This window comes from Oryctolagus cuniculus, chromosome X (genome assembly GCF_964237555.1).
Source record: "Oryctolagus cuniculus chromosome X, mOryCun1.1, whole genome shotgun sequence".
Taxonomy (NCBI): Eukaryota; Metazoa; Chordata; class Mammalia; order Lagomorpha; family Leporidae; genus Oryctolagus; species Oryctolagus cuniculus.
Genome location: NC_091453.1, coordinates 17,920,434 through 17,941,434, shown reverse-complemented (window position 1 = coordinate 17,941,434; position 21,001 = coordinate 17,920,434). Strand labels below are relative to the sequence as shown.

The following is a 21,001-nucleotide window of genomic DNA, read 5'->3' as shown; positions in this document are numbered from 1 at the left end:
AGGCTATTGTTTCAAAAAGTTGATCATATTTCATTGCCTCACACTGTAGCTCGCAGAGCAGTGTTCTGTGCCTAAGTAGCTACAGGTTGAGTGGACTTTGGTTGCCATCAAGTCTTTGTCTCAAAGCTATTTCTTTAGGAAGTCACTTCTGCACTGTATCCACACAATACCTTTCTCTAATGATCATTCGTAAAAAGAAAAATGTTGTGCTCAGGTCTTTAATTATTTGAATGCTACTTCCTGAATATTTCATTTCATTATTTGATTTTATTTTTATCTACTTATTTTATTTGAGGGACAGAGAAATGGAGACAGACAGAGAGCTGCCATCTGCTGATTCATTCCCCAAATGCCTATTAACTGCCTAGGCAGAACCAGGCCAGCGCAAGGAGCCACGCAATGCAGGTCTCCCCCATGGAAGACTGTCTGGGATGCACACTAGGCACTTCAGTGACATTAGAAGGTCAGAGTTGACAGCAGAGCAGGCCACCTGAAACACTTTGCCGATAGGTTCCGAGCAGTTTCACCTCCTGGGACTTCTCCACACCACGGGAGCTAAGCCCTCTGGGTTCTGGTGATTCTGGGAAAGCTGTGTTCACAGTTGAATCAGAACTCAGCGTTATAGAGCTAGCATGCTCGCAGTCACCATAAACACTGAGTTAGCAAATGCCAGATGACAGAGTATGCCATTTCGCCACGAAATTCTTTCTTTTTGGCCCACCAAGAATGGAGCTCACTAATGTGACAGTACACTGCATCAATATAGTGTAGAGAAACATGAAGACGGTGATTTATATGCCATGTAGTGTAAAGGTATATTTCCCAGTAATTTCCAAGTCTACTGGAAACTGGAATCTGAAAATTTCTTCTGTTCTGCTACCCATACTTTAATACCCCAAATTTAAGCCTTGCTTCTGCGTCCTTGATACTTAATCAACTATTTGTTACTTATTAATTCTCAGTAATTATCACCCAGTGACTCATTAATTATTGATCAACGCTAATTCCAAAAAAGTCAAAAATAGCAGACTAACATACAAAATCTATGTCATTTCTAAGATCCTCTAGTTACTTAAGATAATAGCAAATAACCACCTCACTAATCTTTTTGTAAAAGAATGAGTTTCTACTTTGTGATGGCGCCAGTTGAGGCAGTAGTTCTATTGAGGCTGCCAATGAGTAGAGTGAAAAACCTCATTTTAACATTTCCAAGAGAGGAAATCTTTGTGTTTGGCCTTGGTTTGATAAAAATGAGTCTTGCAGACTATAGATGGTAAGTGCATATTAAAGGCAGAGTTATGAATTGTTGCTTTAGTGTTCTCAGCCTTAGAGACCTCAAAGATCTTGCCAAAAATGATAGGTTGTTTTAATTGTTCCTCATGTGCTGTGATGAGAGGACATAATTTCTCTTCTTTCCCTCCCAGGTGGCCGTGGAGGACCGCATCAGGCAGCTGCATGAAGCCCACAGGGACTTTGGCCCAGCCTCTCAGCACTTCCTTTCCAGTAAGTCATTTCCGCTTTCAGCTTAACCCCTTCACTGGATCCCAGTAGCTAAGAATGAAGAGTTGAGTTACGGTCATCTCTGCCAGATGCCGTGGGGTCATAAATCATTCTAAAATATAACTTCCTTGATGAATTCAGAAGGTAAGGAAGAGCAGGACCCATTAGATAATTTTGTCTAGTCTTGAGATAATGCCTAATTGTTTCCTGTAGCATATTCGCCAGTGCTAATTTTATTAATATTTTGAATCTCCGTATCTGCCTATATCAGTTCTCCTCATAAAGCTGGTAATTATCTTATCATGCTAATATCATATGATCATTCCATGTATGTTATTGTGAAAACATAATTTTTTATCCCTATGTAATTCTTTAAACACTCCCTGCCTCCAAGTCAGAACCTCAGCTTAATAATTCCTTGTTTTTGTCTTTTAATCTTGACTTCTACTCATCCTTTTTACTTGCCAGGTTTACTACTTTATTAGTTGTATTTTATAGCCATATTAGTTGTAAATATTATTTATATATTATGCATTTTATTTCTTAGTATTCTTTATCTCTGATTTAAAATTTCATTTATTACTTATTTTTATTTGAAAAGAAGAGAGAAAGAATTCTTCAATCCACTGATTCTCCTCCCCAAATTCCTGCAAACCCAGGATTGGGCCAGACTAAAGCCAGGTGCCAGGAATCGGGGTCTCCCATGTGCATGACAGGGACCCAAGTACTTGGGCCATCCTCCACTGCCTCCCAGGGTGTGCAGTGGCTTTAACCAGAAACAGAGCTGGGACTCGAACCCAGACACTCTGATTTGGAATGTGAGCATCCCAACTGCTTTGCCAAATGCTTGCCAGTATATATTTTGTAATTAATATAGCTTTAGTTAGCTGAAAGTTTAAGGATTGGAATGTACTAAATATAACCATTAATCTTGAATTGGCAAGCACCTCTTTTCCTCTGATGAATGTTGTTGATGTGTATCATTATTTCTTTGATTATGAAAATATATATGTTGACTTTTTTGGCATTTCAAAAGTCATACCTCTACTATGTGGAATTAACATACATTAGCATTGTGATGTATTTCTTCCTGGCCATACGTGAGTATGTATGAGGATTTATCATCACTTTAAGACAATTGCTCTATGCCTATGCATGTTATAAATATTAACTAATTTGTTCTATAGAGAGACTCCATGAGACAGATACCTTTATCATCCCCTTTTCTTATGAGGAGGAAGTTGGGGAACACATTCATACAGCTAGTGGGTGAGAGAGCAAGAATTCAAACCCAAGCAGTTGGTTCCAGAGTCAGTGTTGTTAAGCACTACCCTGTACTTGTACTTTATTTATATATTTATGGTTTTTAAAAAAAGTAATTCTATATGCTCTCCCTTTATTCATTTGCATTCTTTTATTATCACTTTCTGGTCCTTCCCTTTCTTTTCCATTCTTCAAGCATTAATAAAAAGATTCATGCTCATAAATATTCTTAAAGTTTTTCACTAGCGTCTTTCATGTGTGTCTCCAGTTGGCTGTTGTCTTTTAGAACAAAAATTTCTCAAAGGCGTTGATCCTGGCTTTTGGTATGCATCAGTCAAGTAAGATGCTGTCACCTTTTCTTGACTGATTCTAACCTTATTCAGAAACATGCAATCCAGTTATTTGGACAGTATCAAACCTACTTACAAGCAGCTTAAAGAACGGAGTGAATTAAAGAGTATATCTGAATGATTGAGATTGTAGCTTTCAGGAGTGGCTCTAGAAAAATTCTAAGGCTGCAGATTTTGTCTTCCGTACTTTTCCAAATCTGGTCTGAATAGCTTGCCTCGGTGACAGCCATTTTATTTGGTTTAATTGAGATTAAATGTGATAACCTACTCCTAAGTGACTCATAAACCATAAATAAAAATATTACTATTGTGAATATTAATAACTCCTCAGACACCATGTCTATTCATTCATACTTTCTTCTCTCTGTCTCCCTCCTCCCTGAAATCCCATGTCTTCCCCATTAAAACCTATTCCCAGAAAATGATATGTTATACTCATTTAACCCAGGTGACAGGTAAAGTTTAATGTGTACTTCTCCTGGGTTATTTGCATTTTAATAGGGTGAAAATCCATAAGCCTGAAGAATGGCTCTCAGGTGGTAGAATGTCAGCCGTGAGCCCTGAGCCGTAAGGGAAGAGCTTGGAGGGTCCAGGTGGGGAGCATCCTTACACCTTCCACACTGGATCCCATCAGTGCCCACTTCCAGAAAGGTCAGGCCTGGAGACGCAGACACTCAGAGAGAGATTGATCGGCCTGCCTACTTGGAGCCGGCCCTGGAAGTCACCAATCTCTTGGGTGCCCACGGGAATAGCAATATATGCAGAGAAGCTCTGCTTGCGGCTGTAAAAATAAATACCAATTTCTTTTAAAGGATGTTAAACAAATAATATAAGGAGGCTAATAGGACAATGAGACTGAATGATGGATTGTTTCTTTATGTTTTCCTTTTTAAATTACAAAGGTAATACACGCTCATCAAGGAAAATTTGGAAAACACTGCAAACAGAAAAGGGAAAATTATCCATAATCCGCCCACTCTGAGATAGATACTATCAGTTGGTTTGTATATGTGCTGTCTTTCTCTCAGGGCGTATGTGTGTGTGTGTGTTCAGGTATACCCAGCTTCTCTTTTTTCTTTTCAACCAGGCAGGGATGAAAATACCATTTTATGACCTTTTTTTTTTGCCTTAAATCTATATTAAAATATTTTTATGTGTTTAGATAGTCTCCACACTCATTTTTTGAAATGGCTGGCTAATATTCCCTTCTTTGTACCAAATCTACCAAGACAAGGCTGAATTGCTCAAAATAAGATTATTTCAAAATGTTTGCTATTACATCCAGCATCATGACTAACATCTTTGGGTACCTTTACGAACGTCTCAGACTCTGCTTATAACATAAATGCCTAAAAGCAGGATTGCTATCTTGATGGTATTTACATTTGTAAGGTTTTTCAAGTGCATTGCGAACTAACTTCTAGAAAGTTGTGCCAGATTTTGGGTGCACAATGAAAAGTATGCTTGAGGCAGGGCATCTCTGACATCACTTATTTCCTATTCAATGGTCTTCTATGAAACAAAGTCTCCCTTTGCACCAAATACATTAAAATATATTTGAGGCCGGCGCCGCGGCTCACTAGGCTAATCCTCCTCCTTGCAGCGCCGGCACCCCGGGTCCTAGTCCCGGTCGGGGTGCCGGACTCTGTCCCGGTTGCCCCTCTTCCAGGCCAGCTCTCTGCTGTGGCCCGGGAATGCAGTGGAGGATGGCCCAAGTGCTTGGGCCCTGCACCCCATGGGAGACCAGGAGAAGCACCTGGCTCCTGCCTTCAGATCAGTGCGGTGCGCTGGCCTCAGCACACCGGCCGCGGCGGCCATTGGAGGATGAACCAACGGCAAAGGAAGACCTTTCTCTCTGTCTCTCTCTCTCACTGTCCACTCTGCCTGTCAAAATATATATATATATATATATTTGAAAAATTCCTCTGAGGATATATTAAGTTAGTTGATATTGTTACATGTTTATTAATTTGCTTCCATGTGATTTCTGATACTTGGAAATCACAGAGAGTTGAGCATTTGACCTAGTGGTGCAGATGGCTGTTAGGAAGGCCATGGCTCATACTGGAGTACCTTGGTTGGATTCCTAGCTCTAGCTTCTGACTCCAGCTTGCTAGAAATGCGAACCCTGGGAAGCAGCAGTGATGGGTTAAGTGATTGGGTTTCTGCCATCCATATGGAAGACCTGCATTGGATTCTTGGCTAACCCAATCCCAAACATTGACAGGTGAGAGGGCTGTGTGTGTGTGTGTGTACATGTGTCTCACTGTGTCTCAAATAAATATATAAAAATTTTAAAATAGAAGAAATTACAAAGGAAAGCAAATTAAAGATGAGCTACTAACTTTACCCCCCCCCCACAAAACATGCTTATCTTCTCTCTCCCCCTGACACACACGCTCCTCTTTGAAAATTATATTATCAGCTGTCTTTTTTTTTATTGGAAGAGGAAGGCAGCCTTTTATTTAAAAAAAAGTGTGCACTGCTTTCTTTTTGATGGACCAATGCCTATTTTTTATAGAAGTTGATTCTTTTATCTTAGATCTGAAAGAAAATGAGAAGATGAAAACGTAAAATATGACGCTTATACATTGATAGACACTATTTACTTTTAATGCTAGTTTTAATACTCTACTCCTAATTGACTTCTGAAACTTAAACCAAGATAAAGGAGGAAGTTTAATAGTGTGTTCTTTTTAAGTTACATAGACATATTTAACTATAAAGTCATTACTTAAAACTATTAAAAGTATTATAAAATTATGTATATATACTTGATAGTTTCTTAATATGTCAGTGATCAGTAAAATAGTATAATATTCATTGATTGACATCATAGTCTATTATCCTTCTTTTGTTATTTTCAAGAATTTAATAACTTTTTCTGCCCTTTTTCTCAATTCTCTAGAATTCTACCCTGAATTTTACTTCTGTCTCTAAGCAGGATAACTATACAAGTATATTTGGGCAAAAGTAGAAATCCTTTTATAATGGTAAGAAGAACCTATGGCTATCTTAATATTTTATAGGTTCTAGAATTCCCTAAATGATCATTTTTTAAGTCGAGTTCTTCAGAACATTCATATTCTATAAGAGTTTAGTAACTGTCCCTTGAAACAAATAGTTGGAGGTCAATAAGATTGGAAAAACACTAGGTTATAAAGATAAACGAGTTTCTTCCCTGTTGGAATTCTCGGAGCCTTTATTGTCTCTTGAGACTCTAGGAGCAGGATAGAGAGTCCATAGCTCTTCTCCATACTTGTGTGACTGCGGAATCCTTTTTCAGACACACCAAATAATTTCTCACTAAGCGTGTCATGGAACACAGTGAATTTCTGCCCTAACACTTTACTTGTCAAATGATTTCCATGACAAAATTTTTCTATTGAAAGTAATAAGGTCATGGTACAACTAAAAGGAAACTCAAGAGTGGGCATTGTGACACAACAGGTTATTATACTGCCACTTGGGATGCCCACATCCCATATCTAGGTGCTGATTCCAGTCCTTGGCTCCCCTGCTTCCGATCCAGCTTCCCACCAATGCTTCCTAGTAAGTGCCAGAGGATGGCTTGCATGTTGGCTCTCTGCCATCCATGTGGAGGCCTGGACAAAATTCCGGTCTCTGGGATTCTGCCTGGCCCAGCCTTAGCTGTTGTGGGCATTTGGGGGAGTGAACCAGCAAATGGAAGACCTCTCTCTTTCTCTCCGTCTCTCTCTCTCTCTCTCTGTCTCCCTGTCATTCTGCCTGTCAAGTAGATACAAATGAACCTTGTTTAAATGAAAAGAAATGAATATTTATAAGGCAAAAAGGTCAACTTACTTTCTTTATGAGGAGCTTCCAAACTCTGAAATGTGGCTCATTAGTGAATCTTATAATCAGTTTAATGACTTGCAACCCAAAATTATTTATTTATTTATTTATTCAGTCATTCATTCATTCAGGAAGTAGAGAAAAAGAGATAATGCTCCCCAAATATTCATATTAACTGGACTGGGCCCAAATCTGAGAGCTTTGAACTCAGTCCGGGTCTCCCACCTGGTTGGCAGGAACACAAGTTCTTGAGCCATCACCTGTTGCCTCCAAGGATCCACATTATCGGGAAAGTAGAGTAAGACACTGCAGTCAGATATCAAACACAGGCATTTCAGTATAGCACATGAGCATCTTAACCAGAATCTTAACTCCTAGGCCAAGCACCCACCCCTGACAATTTTTAATGGAATGGAATGGAGTAGAAAATATCAGAGTGGGGCCAGCATTGTGGTACAGTGGGTTAAACTGCCGCCTATAATGTTAGCACTCCATATGGGCTCCATTTCAAGTCCCAGCCACCCCGCTTCTGACCAAGCTCCCTGCTAACGTACCTGGAAAGCAGCAGAAGATGGCTCCAGTACTTGGGCCCCTGCACCCACATGGGAGACCACGATGGAGTTCTATGCTCCTTGCCTTGGTCTGGCCCCAATTCAGCCATTACAGCCATTTGGGGAGTGAACCAGTGGTGGAAGACCACACTCTGTCTTTCTCTCCCACTCTCTGTGTATTTCTGCCTTTCAAATAGATACATAAACTCTTTTTAAAAATTTTGAAAAGAAACCATCAGAGTAATTATACAGGATTAAATGTTGTTTGCCACTTTGTGTTGTTTTGCTAATAGATATGTGTGTATTTGATCACAGTCTAAAAGGTTTTTTTCTGTGAGTTGCAGTCAAAAAAGTTTGAGATACTAAATAGCTTCAACCTATCTCCTTATTTTACACATGACAAAATACGCACAGAATGATTAAATTATATGATACAGGTCACAAAGATAGCTGTAATGGATCTGGAACTGGAACCTAGTTTCTGAGCTTCCGAGACTCACCTCATGCTGCCTTACCCGTTAACAGATACCTAAGCCAGTGACTTGCTAGTCAACCTGAAATTGCCAGACTATTCCCCTGTGTGAGTATTCCTCTGTTCTGGCTAATATTAACTTGATTTCCAGAGCCTGCATTGTTCTCTCCATACCTCTGGGCCAAAGGTTGTCTTATTGATGGAGTGGGATATTGGTTCAAAGTAAAAGCTGTAGAGCTGCATTGACTGGGTTCCAATACTGGGTCAGATACTTTATCTCTTTACTCTTCTTCTTTAAAATGGGAATAATAGGGGCCGGTGCCATGGCACAGGAGGTTAATCCTCTGCCTGCGGCTCCGGCATCCCATATGGGCACTGGTTCTAGTCCCGGTTGCTCCTCTTCCAGTCCAGCTCTCTGCTGTGGCCCAGGAGGGCAGTGGAGGATGGCCCAAGTGCTTGGGCCCCTGTGCTCACATGGGAGACCAGGAGGAAGCACCTGGCTCCTGGCCTCGGATCAGCATAGCTCCGGCTGTTGCGGCCATTTGGGGAGTGAACCAATGGAAGGAAGACCTTTCTCTCTCTCTCTCACTAACTCTGCCTGTCAAATAAATAAATAAAAAATCTTTAACAAATAAAATGGGAATAATAGTAACATAATTCATCAGTTTTAAGACATGCTTTTTCACCCATATTTTAACAACTCTGGATCAGAATGTTCCTTATGACCAACGAGGTCTTGGAGTCAATGTAATATGGCAGCAATTTCTCGGGGTCCTAGTGAAGATCATATGGTTACTATGTGAAAAAGCCTTTAGAACAGTGCTAACATGTAGTAAGTGCCATAGGTGTGTTTGCGATTAGCATTAGAATCATTATTACTTTCACCTTGATAGCGAAACTTTGTATATTGGTATGGATGTTAGAGTCATACTGGTCATGAAATTATCATTCATTCTCTTGCATTTAATTGTTAATGTAAGTAATTCCTCTCCTTTCTAAAGATAGTTCTCATGGATATCATGCAAAAGCTCATATTTCACACATTATAAGAGCTCAATATTCATTTGCATAACTAATGAAGAGATGAGTAATCCAAAGGGTAGACACTAATCTCTATAAGGTCAGGATAGTATGCATCTTGTTGACAGTTGTGCAGTACCTAACATGGTCCCTGGCACTTGGTGGATGCTCAAAAAATCTTTATAGAATGAATTGTGTCTTAGACCCAACGGAAGAAGAGTTCAGTTTACTCTTGACATTGACAGTACACAGTGGCATGAGATTTAGCCTAGTGACTATCACATAGTAGACACTTAATAAATTACATGGACTTTCATGTTGCTCAGCAAGGGCTAATAGTCTCCATAACTTTACAGGGCCATTTTTATCAAACTCTACGGCGCCTTGTAATATATTAAGGGGAAAAGCTTACTTCCAAATTACACCGTGATGACAACTATATTTGAAAATAAAATAGCACTAAAGTGCACACAAAGACTGACAATAAAAGTACATCGAAATGTAAACAGTTGTATCTTTCTTTTTACTTTTGCAGATTTTTTTATAATAAGCATGTGTTCCTTTAATAAGATTAAAAAAGCAGTAAGTGTAAAAATTTTATACTCTAGTGTGGGGAGCAATCCGGACTGGACTAAGTTACTCGAATTAGGACTTATTCTATGCATCTGCTCTCCCACAATATGGCGCTGGGAGAGAAGTAAACAGCTTCCGCACAGCTGCCTCCAGTTCAACCAATTAACTGTAGGACTTGCTCCTGATTGGAGAGCAGCGTACTCAGCCGAGTTGGGATTGGCGGAGGAGGACTATAAAGGAGGAGAGAGACGGCATGCACCAGGAACATCTATGGGGAACATCTAAGGGAACCCGTGCAGCCCCCGAGAAGAGCCGGCCGGCGGAGTGCCGCTCCCCTGCGGAAGTGGGGAATGCGGCCAGGGGGAACTGCCCTTCCACGGAGGTGGAAGGGATAGTAGCCAACCCGGGAAGAACCAGCAGCAAACCCGGGGAGGGCCGAGCAGACGAAAGAACAGCGCAGGGTCCTGTGTCGTTCCCCCACGAAGACGGGGAGCGACATAATGGTGCCGTGACTCGGATATGAAGCCTAGGACGGATAGGAAACTTAGGAGGGAAGAAACGGGAAGAATTGGGAAAATACCGGAGAGAGAGACTAGCAAACAGCCTAGGGAAAAGCCGGACGAAAAGGGTGCCGGAAGAAGCTATTGAAAGCCTAGGCATAGACTCGGATATGGACTGTGGGAAAGAAGTTAGGATTGAAAGCGAAAGTGAAAGCTTTCATAGACTCGGATGCGGACTATGGCGGGGAAGCTAGGAGATTGAAAGCGAAAGTGAAACCTGGAGGAGGCTTGGACTCGGATACGGACTGTGGGGAGAAGCCAGGAGAAATGAGAGGAATATTGTTGGAAGAAAACTTAGAGAAACATACCGGGTAGAGAGAAATGTTAGGGAGGATGAAGCCGCGCAGAGCCGTGAAGCTGCCGCGGGGCGAGCCGCCGAGAAGCAGCCTCGGGGCGGAGCCCGCCGGCGGGGCGGGCGCCGGCGGGGCGAGGCGCCGGGAAGCCGCGCAAAGCCGGGAAGCTGCGCAGATGAGAGAGGCGCGGGCTGAAGCGGCTCAGCCGGGAAGCCGCCGAGAAGCAGCCTCGGGGCGGGCGCAGCCGGGAAGCCGCGGGGATAAGAATGAGAGTGGGAAGCCGCAGGGATAAGAGAAACAGAAATTTAGAAGCAAAGTGAGAGAAATAGGAATGCTGGAAGATAGAAGTAAAATGGGAGAAATAGGAATGCCCGGAGATAGAGAAATAGAGAAAAATAAGGCCTCCCCTCAACATGCCAATTAGAAGGCTTGGATTCGGTCTGCCCGATTAGTGAGGCGATGAGCACCTGGGCGGCTAGCCGCAGGTCACCGAAGATAGGCACAAACCAACACTAATAAGTCTCCCCCACAATACGGCAATGAGAAGGCTTGGATTCGGTTTGCCTGATAGGTTTTGTAAACACCTGCAGGCAGTTCTAGCAGAGCAGAGCATGCGCTGCAGGGCACCGAACACAGGCACGCATCAGCGCCTAAAAACCTCCTCACAATGGCGAAGAGAGGACCCGGATTCGGTTTTCCTGATTGATAGGACTTGTAAGAGCCTGTGGCAACTCTAGCAAGTAGAGCAGAGTGTGTTCCGCGGGACACCGAAGACAGGCGCGTATCAACGCTAAAAAATAAAAAGAAAGGGGGATCTGTGGGGAGCAATCCGGACTGGACTAAGTTACTCGAATTAGGACTTATTCTATGCATCTGCTCTCCCACAATATGGCGCTGGGAGAGAAGTAAACAGCTTCCGCACAGCTGCCTCCAGTTCAACCAATTAACTGTAGGACTTGCTCCTGATTGGAGAGCAGCGTACTCAGCCGAGTTGGGATTGGCGGAGGAGGACTATAAAGGAGGAGAGAGACGGCATGCACCAGGAACATCTATGGGGAACATCTAAGGGAACCCGTGCAGCCCCCGAGAAGAGCCGGCCGGCGGAGTGCCGCTCCCCTGCGGAAGTGGGGAATGCGGCCAGGGGGAACTGCCCTTCCACGGAGGTGGAAGGGATAGTAGCCAACCCGGGAAGAACCAGCAGCAAACCCGGGGAGGGCCGAGCAGACGAAAGAACAGCGCAGGGTCCTGTGTCGTTCCCCCACGAAGACGGGGAGCGACACTCTAGCTTTTAACCCAGTGACCTCTTGCAGTGCTATACTCTATGGGTGGCAATTGAGCTCTATAAGACAAATTTCCTTTTTACTATTTATTCTAAATTTAGAAGCTGTGAGTTTCATTGAACCTTCTTGTTCTCAGATTAGGGGACACTATAAAAGAATGAACTGATCAGTTATTTCTTGCAAGTGTTACAGTCTTAAACTGCCTTAATTATATCCCTGGTTCACACTTTTCCTCTCTTGGCAAAGCAGCCCATAGTACAGATCCCTGACTCACAGGGCTGAATGGTCTGTTTCTATCTTGAGTCTCGACAAATCTTCTCCCATGAACCATTTTTTTTTTTTTAAACAGAGCAGGGAGAAGCTTAAGCGTATCTAGTAGTTGCTGACATTCCACTTACAGTATACCAACCCATTGTCCTTAGAGGAATGGGTGATTTGAAATATGACGGGGACAGTAATTTAAAGCTTCAGATCAACTTAAAAGAAACGATTGTGATAAAACTCAGAAAGAACCTCGCAAGCACAATGCGACATGATTTTCAGGCCAGAGCTGTCTGTCAGGTAAAATCTCAGGGCAGAATAATATGAGACAGTTCCTTCAGCAGTCAGTTGTCCTGCATGTTAGGAATTTGGGACAAATGCCATCTGACTCACCAGGGATGCTGGAAACACCGCTATAAATTCAAAAGTAGCCTTTTAGATGCTGAACACAAAAGCAGACAACAGTGGGCATTGTAGCATAGCAGGTTGAGCCAACCCTGCTTGGGGTGTCTGCGTCCCGTATCAGAGTGCCTGGGACTGAGTCCTGCCTCCTCTTCTGATCCGGTTTCCTGCTAAAGTGCACCCTGGGAGGCACCCAGATGATGGCTCAAGTACCTGGCTCCCTGCCACCTCATTAAAAGACCCCAATGCAGTTCCTGGCTCCTGGCTTTGACCTGGCCCAGCCCTGGCTGTTGCAGGCATTTGCGGAATGAATCATCAAACAGGAGATCTCTCTCGCTCTCACTCTCGCTCTCTCTGCCTTTCAAATAAATAAAATTAATACACAAAATTTCAAAAGATTTGTTTATTTGTTTGAAAGAATGACAGAGGGAGAAGGGAAGAGACAGAGACAGATCTCCCCTCTGCTGGTTCACCCTCCAAATGACCACAAGAGCTTGGGCTGGGCCAGGCCGAAGCCAGGAGCTTCTTCCAAGTCTCCCAGGTTGGTGCAGGAGCCTGGGAACCTAGGCCATCTTTTGCTGCTTTCCCAGGCAATTAGCCGGGAGCTGGCTGGGAAGTAGAACAGCTACAACACAAGCCAGCGTCCATATGGGATATTGGTATCACAGGTGGCTTCTTTACCTGCTATGCCACAATACCGGCTCCAGTTGATTTGTTTATTGACCCCCATTTCTAGAGGTCACTTTGGTAATGAAGAGAAAAAATGGATCCATAAAATAACAAAAGTCAAGTAACCACTAAGCCATGCCAGCCCTGATAAACATATTTTAAGATTTATTTATTTTATTTGCAAGGCAGTAGAGAAAGGAAGGGATAGAGAGGTCTTCCATCCACTGGTTCACTCTGCAAGTGGCCACAATGGCTGGAGCTGGGTCAGGTTGAAGCCAGGAGCCAGGAGCTTCATCCATGTCCCCACATGGGTGCAGGGATCCAAGCACTTGGGCCATCCTCTGCTGCTTTCTCAGGTGTATCAGCAGGGAGCTGGATCTGAAGTGAAGCAGCTGGGACTTGAACCGGCGCCCGAATGGAATGCGGGCGCTGCAGACAGCAGTTTAACCTGTTGGGCCATAGTGCCGGCCCCCACAATAAACAATTTTTTAAAGGCAGCATAGTGAGAATTATTATCCTCTTCTGAAAATGTATAGACATGGCCCTTTCTCCTTTAGGTCAAATTTATACTCACCAATAAGATTTCAGATTTCCTTGCTTTAGAATATCCTTAGTAACACAGATTTGCATTGTTGGCCCTACGTGTCCCATTTATTTGAATGCATGAGGAAACTTACAGAAGTTTCCAGTTTCTGCTGTGGGAATTTGGTGCTGGAGCTGGCTTATCCTGGCTCGAAAGAGAGCCAATTGTTAAATATACAGGAATTGTGAACCAGTTGTTAAACTCACCTTTGGTAGCTTGAAATCAGCTGTCGTGGGAATATTTACCCTGCAGAAACTGGCAAATACCGCAAATTGAGGCCTCCTTTTTAACAGCTAGTTTAGCAGACTGCTAATTTATGTGTGTTATTCAGATCTCCCAAGTCCTTGAACGCGAAGCACTTTCTTAAGCTTAGCAGGAAGAGAGGTCAAAACCTAAATATTTACCTGCCTTAGATAGGGTGATCGCTCATCCTAGTTTGTTTAGAACTGCCCTTGCTTTAGCACTGAAACTCCCATATTCCCGGAAATCCACTCCATTCCAGGCAGACCAGGCACACTAACCTTAAGCGAAGTGCCCAGAACACGGAGCCCTCAGTGGCGCTTCTGTAGACGTGATTAATGGAGAGACATTCCCCGAGTGAAAGGCAGTGAGGGAGGCTGGCTCAGCAGAGAGGTCCAGACAGACTGCAGCCTGATCCCACAGGGAGCACTGGAGCACGCATTGGACAACAGACTCGGCCCCACCTCTGGGTAAGGGTGCTGGACTTCGGTTCCCCCCGTGTCACTCAGCCGTTTGCTGTGCGGTTCTGGGAAATAGGAGATAGCAAGGCTGAGAGAGGTATTCTGGTCAAAGGGGCAGGCCATGGGCCCTTAGCCACCAACACTCACAACAGTGGTGGATGGGTGAACCAGCTCGGTGAAGGGGATCTGAGAGAGACACCGATAGGAGTCACTTCTTTCAGATTTTCTGCAGCTATTATGATACGCCATGCATAATGTGGCTTTAGAGCTGAATGGTGGCATTCAGTTCAATTAGTAACCACTGCTTCGTCATCACAGAGCTACAGGGAAATCAGTCCGGTGGCACGGCGGAGATGAGGCACGTGCCCACTTCTTTCTTATTTCATCTTCCTCATTGTGACAGATTTCTCTGGGCCTGAAGAACACCTAGGGCAGGGAGACCAGCACCGTGGTTCTCAGTCCGTTTCATGACATGGGCGCTATTTTAGTGGCATACTGGCTCTGAAATATATATTTTTCCACACCCCAGAAAATGAAGGTGTTTGTGATTTTGGCCTAGGGGAGCATTTTGTCATCTGTTCTAGAATACAAAGCTTAGCACAACAGAAATGGTGGAATCGCATCCCTGTGGGCAAAAATCATTGCTTTCATTTTTCCATTTGGATGTTTTCCATTTTCAGAACACAATCAGTTTGGGATTACAAAACAGTTTTTGGGGAGAACTTTGAGGTGAGGACAAAAGGCATTTTTGTTCTTTTGTAGATTTACATAAATTGTTCCTTGTTTAAAAACCATTCTCCAGGATTTTTAGACAGACTTTGAAATAGCAATAGGAATTGTCTTGATTTTGGCCTACTATGGGTACTGGTCTGTCATGTGCTGTGTCACCGTAAAACTTTAAGGAACTGAGATAAGCTTGGTAGTGAGGCGTGTGTTCAGGAGTGGGGGAAGCAGAAGGAAGGATCAGGAAGAGCAGTCACAATGAAATCTGCATTTGCCCCTCTCTCCATGCATTGACTGCCGTAGGCGTCGGACTATCACAGCATCGTAGCTGCTTGCCTTCCTCCTTCTAGTACCTTCACCTAGAGTTTCTGCTTCCTTTGTTTTCCTTTTTTAACTTCCCCGTTTTCTCCCATCCCCATAAGATGCATGCCGGACTATGAACCAGACTGTCCTGACCTGGGTACTATTGATATTTTGGGCCAACTGTTTGTTTTTGAGGTCTTACTGGCGTATTAGCCCTGGAAACATCCCCAGCTGCTACCCACGACATGCTAGTAACACTAGCCCCACCCCCCTCAGGTGTGACAACCAACACTACCACCAAATATTATCAAATGTTCCTGATGGACGAAATTCCCCCTAGTTGAGAATCACTCTTATATATGAACCCCTGGACAATTCGTGGCCATGGCAATGAGGGTCATGTAGAACAAAAATAGAGAGACCTATGCTTAAAGAGTCATTCAAAACTATTTTTCTGCACCTCTAGCTCCCCTTCAGTGAAGGGGATTGTCCTCAGCAAATGATCTTCAAAGACAGACTCAGCTGCCTCATCCAAGATCACACCCCTTTCCTAGGCATCTCCTGATGCAGGAGTATAAAGACCCGGCCGTTTTGGCCCATGCCAGAGAAGTCTAACTTCTAGCTCTAGAGCTCCTGCAGGGTTAACTGAGACCGTCACTGGGCCTGCTTCCAAGCTTGACTTTTCCCTATTCTCATTCTGTCACATTTCCTTCCCTTCACAACTGTCAATTTCAAGGTCACATAGTTACTAAGTATCCTATATCTTCTGAACATTGCCTTAGAGTGAGTCTTTGTTGGGAACTCAATTCGTGAGTGGACAGTGTCATTGATGGCCATTCTGAAGCATCTTAGAAAAATCCATCACAATAGGACAATTCTAGTTAGTGGATAATATGATTCTCTCTTGTTTTTATCATGACATTGATGATTTGATCCTGTATAGGTAGTGATGATCATTATTTAAGGTGTGTAACCTCATGATATCCATTAACAGGAAAAGACTTTGGGGACAACATAAAATTCCATCAACCTCTAGCCTTGTACCTTAAGCTTAGCAGCATACATGCCAATGACAGGCACAAGTTAGAATTCAGTATGATCAATAAAATAGATCATAAAAGAAAATGGATGGGAGTGTGAACACCCTAAGGTTAGAGGCCACACACTACTCTTTTATGTTTTCTTTCATTTAATATTTCTTGCATTTAACACAAAAGCAAGCACATAGATGCAGAATATACCTTGATGAAATTAATGACTGGGCACTTTAAGGACTGTTCCAACACCGGTACAGTAGGAAAGAACTTCCTCTAGCATGTAGTCTAATGACCTAAAAAATTTTTTTTTATTTATTTAATGAATATAAGTTTCCAAAGTACGAATAATGGATTACAATGGCTTCCCCCCCATACCTTCCCTCCCACCCACAACCCTCCCCTTTCCCACTCCCTCTCCCCTTCCATTCACATCAAGATTCATTTTCGATTATCTTAATATACAGAAGATCAGCTTAGTATACATTAAGTAAGGATTTCAACAGTTTGCTCCCACACAGAAACATAAAGTGAAAAATAATAGATGATTTTTTTTTAATGATGATGAAATCAGATCAGACCTATTGTCATGTTTAATCCCAGTGAGAGTCAAGTTGGGAGTTGATAGTTTTTTTTTTTTTTTTTTTTTTTTTTTTTTTTTTTTTTTTACAGAAGATCAGTTTAGTATGCATTAAGTAAAGATTTCAACAGTTTGCACCCCCATAGAAACACAAAGTGAAATATATTTTTCAAAAGAGGAAATCCAAATGGCCAAATGGCCAACAGGCACATGAAAAAATGTTCAAGGTCATTAGCAATCAGGGAAATGCAAATCAAAACCACATTGAGGTTCCACCTCACCCCGGTCAGAATGGCTCACATACAGAAATCTACCAACAACAGATGCTGGCGAGGATGTGGGGAAAAAGGGACACTAACCCACTGTTGGTGGGAATGCAAACTGGTCAAGCCACTATGGAAGTCAGTCTGGAGATTCCTCAGAAACCTGAAGATAACCCTACCGTTCGACCCAGCCATCCCACTCCTTGGAATTTACCCAAAGGAATTTAAATTGGCAAATAAAAAAGAGGTCTGCACCCTAATGTTTATTGCAGCTCAATTCACAATAGCTAAGACCTGGAACCAACCTAAATGCCCATCAACGGTAGACTGGATAAAGAAATTATGGGATATGTACTCTTTAGAATACTATACCGCAGTAAGAAACAACGAAATCCAGTCATTTGCAACAAGATGGAGGAATCTGGAACACATCATGCTGAGTGAAATAAGCCAGTCCCAAAGGGACAAATACCATATGTTCTCCCTGATCGGTGACAACTGACTGAACACCAAAAAGGAAACCTGTTGAAGTGGAATGGACACTATGGGAAATGGTGACTTGATCAGCATAGCCCTGACTGTTAATGAACAACTTAATACATTATCCCTCTTAGTAGTTTTTCTGTCTGTTCTACTTAATATGACTGGTTTAATTCTGTAATTAATACACAGTTATTCTTAAGCATTGAAATTTAACTGAAATGTGATCCCTGTTAAACATAAGAGTAGGAATAAGAGAGGGAAGAGATGTATAATTTGGGACATGCTCAAGCTGACTTGCCCCAAATGGTAGAGTTAGAAACATACCAGGGTACTCCAATTTAATCCCATCAAGGTGGCATGTACCAATGCCATCTCACTAGTCCAAGTGATCAATTTCAGTTCACAATTGATCATAATGAAAGGACTAAGAGTCAAAGGGAGCACATAAGCAAGTCTAGTACCTGCTAACACTAACCAATAGAATAAATAAAGGGGAGAGTGATCCAACATGGGAAGTGAGATACTCAGCAGACTCATAGAATGGTGGATATCCTAAATAGCACTCTGGCCTCAGAATCAGCCCTAAAGGCATTCGGATCTGGCTGAAAAGCCCATGAGAGTATTTCAGGCATGGAAAGCCAAGACACTCTGGCAAAAGATCTCTGTGAGTGAGATCTCAGTGGAAAGAACAGGTCTTCAAAGAAGGAGGTACCTTTCTCTGAAGGGAGGAGAGAACCTCCACTTTGACTATGACCTTGTCTAAACAAGATAAGAATCGGAGAACTCAGAGGGCTTCCATAGCCTTGGAAACTCATGACTGGAGCATAGGGAGATTACTGATGCCATAGACAGGAGTGTCAATTTGTAAAGTCAACAACAGGAGTCACTGTGCACTTACTCCTCATGTAGGATCTCTGTCCTTAATGTGCTGTGTATTGAGATTTAATGCTATAACGAGTACTCAAACAATATATTTCACTTTGTGTGTCTATGACCTAAAAATTTTAATGAGTTTCACTTTATTTTCCATCAGGTAAGAATTGATCCACCTTGTTACTTAGCAAATGTTTATTGAATGACCAATACAGATCAAACTCTGTTCTAAGAACTGGGGAACAGCAGTAAATAAAACACACTTTCTCTCTCATGGAGCTTAAATTTTAATAAGAGAAGATGAATAATCAGGTCATGATGAGTTTGATGAAGAATAAATCAGGATGGAAGGACTGGAGGGATAGAGAAGTGAGAGAGTGAACCGGACAGATATTGGTGGGGGAGAGGGACAGGCAAAGTATTCCAGGGGGAGGGCATGGCAAACGCAAAGGCCCCAGCATTGTAACATGCTTAGAGAGTTTGAGGGAAACTGGTACGACTGAAGCTAAGGAAACAAACTGAGGAATTATCACTAACAGTAGGCACTTGGAATATGACAATGAGAAACAATTCGGATCTGGAGACTCTCACATTCTAAGAAAGATAGACCGCCTAGATGCTGTAGGAGTAGAATGGAAACAGGAATTCATTCTTCAGTGAGGGAAGTGAGATGTTCTGTCTAGACAAGTATGAATGCATGTTGACCCAGATGTTACATGCAAATTCAAGGTAAAGGGTATTCTGATAGGAATCTAACAAAGAATGCTTTTAACTGCTCAGTCTTTGCTTTCACATAACAAGAATCACAGGATGCGTTCAGCGATGAGAAATCAGGTTCTCCCTTCTACTTAGCCGTTCTGATATGATGAATATTCCCCTTTCCAGTTTTACCGTGTAGTCTCCTTATAGCCCTTTGGTTCAGAAGAGGGATTCCTTATGTATGTATAATGAATATAAATATAGGTTTTAGAGAGTGCTAATGTTTTAATGAGATAGAAATAGGCAGACAGAAGAGAGAATAATTGAAGAATTAGTCAACATGGGGGTAATTTGATGTGGAAAGAGAATGTCTGAGTAGGAAATGTCTGGGAAAAAAATTAGAAGAGGAACAGAAGGAGCTCCTTTATGGTATGAGTTAAGGACAGGAGGGATTTATTCTCAATAGGAGGAAAGTAGAAGAGTTTGTGTTGTAGAAGTTGACCTAGGTCAGTCATCAAGGGGAAGAAACTACAGTCATCTTTCAGTATCCATGGGGAATTAGTGCCAGGACCCGTCCCCACTTGGACACCAAAACCTGCAGATAGTAAAGTTCCTGACACAAAATGGTGCACTATTTGCATGTAACCTCCACACCTCCTCCCGTATACTTTAAATCACTTCTAGATTACTTATAATACTTAATACAATGCTAATGCTCTAAATAGTTGTTATACTATAGTGTCTAGGGAATAATACCCAGAAAAGTCTTTACATATACAGTACAGATGAAAAAGGTTTTAGACATTTTTGCTCAGTAGTTTGTTGAATCTGCAGATGCAGAATCCTCAGGTATAGAGGGCCAATTGTAATTCAAAAGACTTGGTCTGGAAGATCTGGCGAAGGTGTATCTCTTAGAGCTATTAGAGGAAACGAGACATCTTTAAACTGAACTTTGCTTACTCCTGGAGCCCAACATCAAAGTCCATGAGAACCTTGCTGTCTTAAGACAAAAGAAAGGGCAGCAAGCTTATGACTTAAACAGGACAGTGTGTAACTTCAGGTGGAGAATTCCTCTAACAGAGATCGCTCACGCTAACTGTAGAAAATAAAAAGGAGGGCAGGCATTTGGTGCAGTCATGACGTCATCACTCAGGATGCCCGCATCCCATATTGGACTGCCTGGGTTCAAATCCTGACTCTGCTCCTGATCCAGTTTACTGTCAGTGTGCACCCTGGGAGGCAGCAGGTGGTAGCTCAAGAAGTTGAATCCTGACTACGCCTATGGGAGATCCAGATTGAGTTGCCGGCTTCAACCTGGCCCGGCCCTGGCTATTGTGGGCATTTGGGAAAGAAACCAGGAGAAGGACAACCTCTGTCTTTTTCTGTCTATCTCTCTGCATTTTACTTGTTTGCAAGAAAAAAAAAGAAGTTAGTAAATTTGGTAATATGAAATTTAAAGATCAGAATAAAAATTGAAATTAAAAGAAGTATTTCTTTCTAAAAATAGTGGGTTTTTTGCTTTGAATTCTTGTGTAGTGCTAATATGAAATGATAAAACACAGTTGATTTCGTAGTTGGCATCAGAATCAGAATGGTACAAGGACGATGTGTCTCCTTTCATGTCTTACTACCCTGAGAACTGCATAAAATTTTTGAAGTATCAGAGAGGGCTCCAAGATGATGTATCAGAAAATGGCTTGAAAAGGAGGACGGATTATTTCCTTGAGTTTTTCCATAGTCCCGTGCTTTGGT

At 42.4% G+C, this 21,001-nt stretch overlaps 1 protein-coding gene across 20 annotated transcripts in view; it reads left to right on the top strand.

Moving 5' to 3' along the window:
* DMD (dystrophin) overlaps positions 1 to 21,001 on the top strand; it is a 2,248,405-nt gene that overhangs the window by 2,002,119 nt on the left and 225,285 nt on the right. For all 20 annotated transcript variants that reach the window (XM_070067426.1, XM_051827673.2, XM_051827679.2 and 17 more), the window contains one exon: positions 1,425 to 1,503. In XM_070067426.1, coding sequence (XP_069923527.1) covers positions 1,425 to 1,503 — 79 coding nt within the window. The remainder of the gene's footprint in view (positions 1 to 1,424; positions 1,504 to 21,001) is intronic.